This window comes from Emys orbicularis, chromosome 1, assembly GCF_028017835.1.
Source record: "Emys orbicularis isolate rEmyOrb1 chromosome 1, rEmyOrb1.hap1, whole genome shotgun sequence".
Classification (NCBI taxonomy): Eukaryota; Metazoa; Chordata; order Testudines; family Emydidae; genus Emys; species Emys orbicularis.
In genome coordinates, this window is record NC_088683.1 from 181577215 (window position 1) to 181585501 (window position 8287).

Consider the following 8287-nt stretch of genomic DNA (forward strand, 5'->3'; position numbering starts at 1 on the left):
TACAGGTTACAGGGCTGAGCGCTGGCAAGCCCTGGCACAAATTAAGCACTGTGTATAACCCTTTATAAACGGTGAGTCGGGGGGAGGGCTGGGCAACACAGAGTAATGGCTCATGGCTCAGTCTGACATTGTATTGCAATATTTGCATCATCAGGACTCAACATAGTTGTGTACTGACACAATGAAGACATTGAAAGGCAATGGTAGGATGTTGCATCATGGTTATCTTTTCTCTCTGACTCTATTCAATATCTTGTCTCTCTCCCTCGCTCTCTTTTCTTCTCTTCTACCCCCTTTCTGGTTGTTGGAAAGGGCATGGCTTGGAACTGATTCCTCCAGCTTTGCCTGAGTTGGGTGGAATGGGGGAGTGCTCTTGTGACTGGCATTCTGCATGAGATCAAGCAGAGCAAAGGAGCTTTAATCACGTGCATGCAGTCCCCCAGAGCCTCATACAGAGCCCCAAGGCTATGTCATTCTAAGGCCTTGGGTTGACTATAACTACCTTACTTTTTATCCTGCAAGGGAAGGAGAGTGGGCTGCCCAGGAGAATAGTAATGGCATATGGAGCATTTCACTTCTAAATCAGTGGTTCACATCTAGCTCAGGCTGGCAGCAACAAAGTTTATATCAATTGGCGACTGTTCAGGGGCCTACCTGAAAATTGATTCTAAGTGGATAAGGGTAAGAATAATGACATTTGGCATTAATTGGCAAACATGCTGGCAGTATCAGCAGAGAGGTGAAGAACTCAATGGCTGTGGAGAATGAACTAACCTCTTTCAGAGAGATGGTCCATCCAGAACAGGATAGAGGCATATTGGCAGGAAAACTTGAACTCTAGCTGTCATTGCTTGTACCTCTTTGGTGAAAAGAAGGACATCTACCTCTATAGTGGTCAAGTATCACATCCCATGAGCTTTAAATTATTAATATAAAAATCATTTGCATACATTTTACAGGCATGCAAAATAATAATTCCTAATAATTACTGTGGGCCACACTTCTTTTGCTGCTGTCACATGTGATTATAAATTTTTTTTGTGCAAAATTCTTCATACTGAATTATGTTGAATGAGGGTGTTCCGATCACCAGAGGAGACCAGCCTGTAGTCTTACCAATACCAGCAACACTGCTGCAATTCTGCTGTTCTGAGTCAGATCTGTGGTCTCATGAGTAGATGATGCCAAAAAACTTCAGTGACTAACGTCATGAAGAGGGGATTCCTTTGTATATTATCAACACCCAGGGAATTTGTGATTCAGAACATTGTTAGCTCCATGAACAATGATTCAGTAAAGTACTGATCTGTTTTGCACATCTTCTTACACTTTCATGGATTCAGTTTTAGTGTGATGCGGGGGGTGGGGGGGGCATTAGGTACCTCACTCCCATTAAATGTAGTTTAATCCCCACATGTTGTGCTGAAAATTAACATGCCTATAAACTTCCACTTTAGCACTGTGGGTTTTTTCTTAAACAATTTCTTTAATCAAAATCTCTTAATACATTATAAACTGCTGGCCTTCGGTGAATAGTGCCCTACCGAAGTTTTGAGAGCCCAAGACATAGAATTTGGAGGAAACTGACTCGCAACTGTTACGGTGCGTTATGTGCAACTGGTCCTGAGTCTCTGCTCCATTGACTTCAATAAGCTTTAGATCAGGCTGTAACAGAATAGCCTGCCAGCACTTGCTGCAGATCACTGCCTATGTAAAGAGAGGCCATTGACTAGGCCATGACCCCTAGCGGGCACCTTTGAGACTTTTGCTTGGATTAAATCCCTTTGTCTACGTGCAGGTCCAGCAACTTGGCTGTGCACTTAGGCATGGTCCCAGGATAAGGGGGAATCCTCACCCTACCCCTCAGACTACAAAGCTGCTCCACAGCTGTCACAACTTTGCAGTAAGCTGTGACTGCCTTGCTTCCCAGTCCTGGGGAATGGCTTCTGGAACTTGTGGTCCAACCAACCCCACCCTCAGAATCCACTCCTCACCTCCACCCATGCACTGGGATATAGCATGCCTGTGGCAGAACAATGCTGTACAGCACGCAGGGAGTGTAGGCATCCTTCATCCTGTCCATCCACCCACCTGTACAATGGACCCATACTCATTCTGCTGCCTCCAGAACCATTGGTAGTCCCAGGGGGGATGGGAACAGGATTATTTAGCCCTTAAGAATGTGCTAGAAGCGCTGCTGCTGTACAGATGTTCTGGGAGTAGAAGAAGAGATTTCCTGCACCTACGTAACAGAGGATTTTAGAGTATTTGAGGTCTATATTTCAATATTAAAGGTGAGGATCACATGAATAAGATACAATTTAAGCAAATCAAATGTAGTCTTCCGTCTCCTTGTCCAGCTGCCTGTGCAGCCCTCCTTTTGGAAATATATAGGAGCCACTGTGGCAAATTCAATGCATGCTTAAGTGAGCACGGCCTATGGTCTTCAGGAGAGTTGACTCCATTTCCACCTGCCATAAATTTGACCCTTTGTCTTTGAATTTCGCTAGCTGGGTTAGACTTCTTCTAAATGACCTGATTTTTTAATACAAGCAGTAATTAGTCACAGTGCCAGCGTTTTGCAGATAGACACTTCTCTGCAAATGTGGAAATACTGAGTCATGCAAGAGAAGCAAAGACATTTTTATAAAAAGGAAAAATGTTTGCTCAATCAGCCTATTGTCAGATAAAGCACTGTTGTTCAGAAACTTGGCTAGACTGGGACAGCATGCTGGTAGAACTGCAGATTGTCTTCCAGTAAAAGAGGTGGGGAAATAATGAAGAAAAGGCATATAAACTGTTCCATGCCCAAGATTTATAAGTCAAACTTTAGTTTTTTGTTTGTTTTCAGTAGTTATGAATTATAGATGCATGGGCTTAATTACTTTCCCTCATCTACGTTAAAATTCCTATCTGTTTACTGCAAAGACACCTAATGGAAAGGGTGGAGCTGATCAGTGAGTTAGTCCCTTGCTATTGCATTCTGTCGACAAACCTACATCCTCTTAAACATATGTCTTTGTTTTTAAGGCTGTTAGAACCATATTAACTCCTTTCCCCACACCCTCTTTTACTGCCTCTTAATAGCCCTTATTACTTGCTGGGGCACCTTAATGACTTTCTTACCCTCTAACTGTGTCTGCCTGGCTAATGACTCCCTCTTGTTTTATAAAATATTTTTTGCAGATAGAAGGGGAAAATAACACATAATCACAACAGCTGGTTTTGAAGTAACTTTAACAAAACCCTGTATATTGTGTGTGTGTGTGTGTGTGTGTGTCACTCCCAGGGAATCAAAATTTGACTCCTAAACAGAATGAGACTGTCATCACATAACCAAGTCCCTCAGTCTTTGGGTCAGGTTTAAAGACAGATGCTTTAAATCAGGGATGCCCAAACTTTGCCTAACTGAAGGGAACAATGAGAATTTGGTAGGAGATGTAAAATGGAGCAAACAATAACCTCCCTCCTCTTTAATATGGAATTGTGGCCAGCAGGGTCCACAGGTCCCAGCATGCTGTGTTCGATCCAGATCTGGGCAGCTGGACCTGGCACCCTGGGACCAGTAGTCTCCTTATTAAAGGTTAGTGTAGGCATATGCTTCATTTGGCTCGTCTGTAAGCTGCATTTGTTCCTGGATCACACTTCTGTCATCCCTATGTTAAGTTGAAGTTCAGTGCTTGGTTGGTGATTAAAGTGGAGGACTGACAGTTGGACAGTCTGGGTTCTACTCTTGGCATAATCACAGTCACGAAACCTCTCTGTGCTTCAGTTTCCCCACCTATCAATTGCAGCCCTCACAAATATATGCAAACTCCGTTGAAATCATCTGATGGATGGTGTAATATATTGTTCTTCTCTTCCACTAGCGATAACTAGTAACTTTGTAGCTGGCTTCTGAAGTGCTATTGATCATCAGCGATTTAGCTATATACATTCATGGGGAAAAGAGGTGGTGGTCTGATCCAATACACGTTACATTTAGGTTTGGGCAAATCAGGACGAGATTTTAAATATGATGATGCTAAAAATAAGCTGTTCTCCTGCCATTTTTGCCATTGTGACTTTAAAATTCTGAAACTCATGTGGACGTTCTTGGGCACAGCTAAACCAAAAAAACTGTACAGGAGGGTACAAGCCTAGGGAACCATCTCCAGCCCCAGCCCTGAAATGTGAAGATGTTCAGATGGGAGGTTCCATTTTTGGCCCATGTTTAATTTTTACAGACTAACGGCCAAAGAAATCCCGAGCTTAGGAGAGTGCAGTGCCATTGGAGCCAAATGGGAATTTGCACCTGCTTAGGCCAGTGGTGAATTTACAACAGATGAGTTAGTGGCACTATTCATGTACTAAATAGGAAGACAATACTATTTATAGCTCAATATAGAGCAGAAATGCTGCTGAATATTTCTCATGGTGATAACTGTCATCTTATGGCTATAGTGGGAAAGATCTTTTAATATCTTGTATTTGTATTTGTATTTGTATAACCTTGTATTTATCTGTGACACTCTGAGTGCCTTTCCCAGACCTGAAGAAGAGCTCTGTGGAGCTCAAAAGCTTTTCTCTTTCACCAACAGAAGTTGGTCCAGTAAAAGATATTACCTCCCCCAACTTGTCTCTCTCACTTTGCTTAAAGTAATAGGACATCAAAGTGCTTAGCTTGTATTTTTTGCTATAACTAAACTAGCAAGTACGTTTTTTTGTATGTATTTTTTCTACACTTTGTATTGTCTGTTTCTAAGTGCTAGCTCTCTCCTGATGTAACTCTAGCAAAGAGTAAATCCCTCTGGACTAGATAAATTCCAAATTACAGCACAGATTCCACTGCTATAACATGAAAGCCCCTGCACAGCACATTTATTGGCTGGTCCTTGACGTTTATAAAGGAAAATATCAGAGACACTCATACCAAACTCAAGCTGAAAGTCATTTATTTTCCCTGTGTGAAAGCACAAGCAATTCTTGGCTAAAAATCTGATGTGATCTAGGTGAAATTGCTTGATATTTTCACCTGCTGTGGGAATTCCCCCCATCCCTGCCACCCCCTATTCAAGGTGAAAAACTGCAGATGGCTCTGAGATCCTAAAATGTTAAAATGTATCAGGCTTTCTAGAAAAGAGGTAAAGTTCTAGTAGAACCATGATCTAATTCTGTGAGAAAACTGGTTCTGCTCCATGAAGGCCCATCTATACTACAAATACAACACTGTCAGATTACACCGATTACAACTCCCAATGAAGTTAAAACATGATACAGTTTTGCTCAGTGTAAACTATCAGCATTACTGAAGTATGCAAGCATGTCTAAGGCTTTAGTGCAGTTTAGGGATACTTACTTATCCTGGGGGGACAGCAGTGTTGTAAACAGGTCCCCCCAAGACAGTTGTAGTGTAGATGGACTATTAATACAGGATTTTGATAAATATATTTACCCCAGCTCACTTTCTTGGGGTGAAGGGAACGTTTTATCAAATTTTAATTCGTTGTTTTTTTTTTTTTTTTTGCTTCCCTAAAACTAGGTCTACAGCATCAGGACAAGAGCAAGGAATCTTCTTGGTTCTGACGATCAGATGCATCTTAGCACCAGCTAGTGTCCCCACAGCTGGGATGATGATATTGAAACTGTTGACTGTTTCTGCATGGGGGCAGAGGACACACCGCTAAGGAGAAGATGAAGAGCCAGTCATTCTGGTTTTGCTATTGAGCCTTTTCTTTGGCAGGCCACTTCTGGGTCCCAGAACATAGAAGAAAAAAAACTTGTTTTTCTTTCTTTCCTCATCTGAGCCTGCTGCAGCTGTGCAACCTAACTCCGTTTTGCTCCTTTAACAGTGTTTTGTTTTGTTCATTCTGGTGGGGGTTTTTATGCACAGCCTTGATTGTAGGGAAAAGACTGTGCCTTGACTACAGTGCTCATCCTTGCAGGAATAGAGTTTTTGTAGCTCTTTGTGTGTCTATTTTTGTAGAAATACAGAAAGTTTGGGTAAGAATTGGTGGACTATTTTAGGATGCCATATTTTTTTTAAAAAAATTGTTAAATTGTTAAGTTCTGTTTAAAGAACTTGCTCTCAGAGAAGCACTGGCAAAAAATGTATAAAATGCTTATTTTTAGATGTTTGTATTTGTGTGTTTGTTTTGTTACCTCAATTGTCTTTTTTTAAAGAGCAAACCCTTTGCTAGTCCAATCCTTCATTGTTTCCGTTTTGCAAGATTTTGCATTTTTTTGTCCTTTATTCTAGCTTAAACAGCTATAGTTTACTCTTAACATTTCTACTAAATATTTTTCCTGCCTAATTGTAGAAATGGTGTCTATATTTTCTTTTTCTTGCTTCTGAAAATGGCTTTGTGCTGTGCTGACTATGAGAAGAAATGTGTGAAACCTTTAGCATGGGGCAAAGTCTGCCTTTATTATAGGATCTATATTCTCAACCCATTCATTCTTTCAAAATGGACCAAATATTTATATGGATTTAAAGGAGAAAATGAGCCTGGGCCTGACCCAGTGTCCATCGAAGTGAATGGAAAGCCTCTCATTGACATCCATGGACTCTGGATCAGGCCCTCTTTCTGTGATAACCATCCACAAATTGGTATTTTCATTTCTAATAATTTTGGGAGGCAGGAGTTTTAGTTTAAGCCATTTGAAGAGTGATTTTTTTTCACGTGAACATTCAAGGATAAAATACAGGTTTTGCAAAAAGCTACAACTCGTGGAAACAAAGTGTTTTCATAAGGCCAGATCTTGCAATTTGCTGAATAGCTTATATGAGTTGCTTGAGTGCCTTCAGCTCCTATTGAATTCAACTTGGGCTGAAGTTTTCAAAAGTTGGCCTCCGATCTCTGGTCCCTCATTGTTTGGTTGCCCAACCTGAGACATGTTAAGTACTGAATCTGATCGCCTGCAGCTCCTATGGACTTCATGGGCAGTTGTGAATTTTTAGCCTTGGGCTATCCATTTAAGAATCCACTCTGAGATAACTTTTTGATAATTTTAGCCACAGAAGTTTGCAAGAGGATTGCTGGATTGGGCCTGATCCAGAAGCCCCCCCACACACACACACACACATGAGGAGTCCTTTGGAACCCAGTGTGAGTATGGACTAATTCCATGAATAAGGGCTGTAGCATTGCATATTAAAAAAAAAAAACAATCCTGCAATTAGCTTGGTGTAGGTGGAGCTATGCACAGAGCTCCCTTGACTTCAGTGGGGTTTTTATAGGGTCAGGAGTCTGCCTGTGTAGTGCTAACTGCAGGATGAGGGCTGAAGTTGGTAATGTAGTAATTGTTTGGAAATGTTGCCTCTTTGCTCCATTCAGTTTTTACCATATATATTTAAGCTTTCTCTCATTTTTCAAAATATTCCTATCATGTATTCTATTTTTGCTACCACCCTTCCCAGCCAAAACATTCAAAAGATGAACAAAAATAATCTATGTGTGATCAGTACTGAGATAGAGGCTGACTTGTCTTTAGGGCAGTGAACATCTTAAATGTGGGGTTTACAAGTGCAGAGGACCCACAACTCCAAGTGAAGTGAATGGGAGCTGTATGTGCTCAACCTCCTGAAGTTCAGTTCTATATCTTGATGAGATAACCTTCCTCTACGCTCCTAGGACCTGATGCTGTGAGGTGCTGAGCATTTTCCACTCCCATGGAAGCTAGCTGGAAATGGAGGCACTCAGAATCTCAGAATTAAGCCCTAATGCTAAAGCACATGTTTTGCTGATTTGGGGCATTAGGCCCCGTTTTTTAATGGTAGTTAGGCATTGCAATGCCTAAAGATCTGAGCCCCAATTACAACATCCTTAACTCCTTCCTCCTATCTCCCTTAATCATTAACATTTTTTTCCTGATACTGAACTTCACTCCCACTATATTCTCATAGCAGTGCTGCTCTCCTGGGGGAGCTGGTTTCTTTGTTGCTCAATGGGTTAGTTAGCAACGGGAAAACCTCAAGGATAGGAAGCTAGCATAAGCTTCTAAAAGTTTGGCTACTTATAGGAAAATTGTAGTTCAAGGAATACTGCAAGACTCCTTTGTGACAGTGCCAGAAAGTCCTGGGTTTGGCTTTGCTGGAAATGGTGAAAAACAGTTTTTCGTAGATTTGGCTAGGCCTGCAAGGGAAAGGTTCTAACCAAACCCTTTGAACTAAAAACAAACCAAAAAAAAAGTTCCTTTTTGAATTTTGGTCGGTTCTTATTGTATCTGAATTGGCTCACCTGTTTCTAGTAATAGTGGCCAATTGATTGCTCTCTGCTTTGCAACAACAGAGCATGGAAGGACCTGC

At 41.3% G+C, this 8287-nt stretch overlaps 1 protein-coding gene across 1 annotated transcript in view; it reads left to right on the forward strand.

The window, feature by feature from the left end:
* Nucleotides 1–5565, forward strand: part of VGLL3 (vestigial like family member 3) — a 30628-nt gene extending 25063 nt beyond the window's left edge. Inside the window, exon 4 of the mRNA XM_065397431.1 lies at nucleotides 5522–5565. Within this exon, the coding sequence (XP_065253503.1) occupies nucleotides 5522–5565 (44 nt within the window). The remainder of the gene's footprint in view (nucleotides 1–5521) is intronic.
* Nucleotides 5566–8287: the final 2722 nt, after the last annotated feature.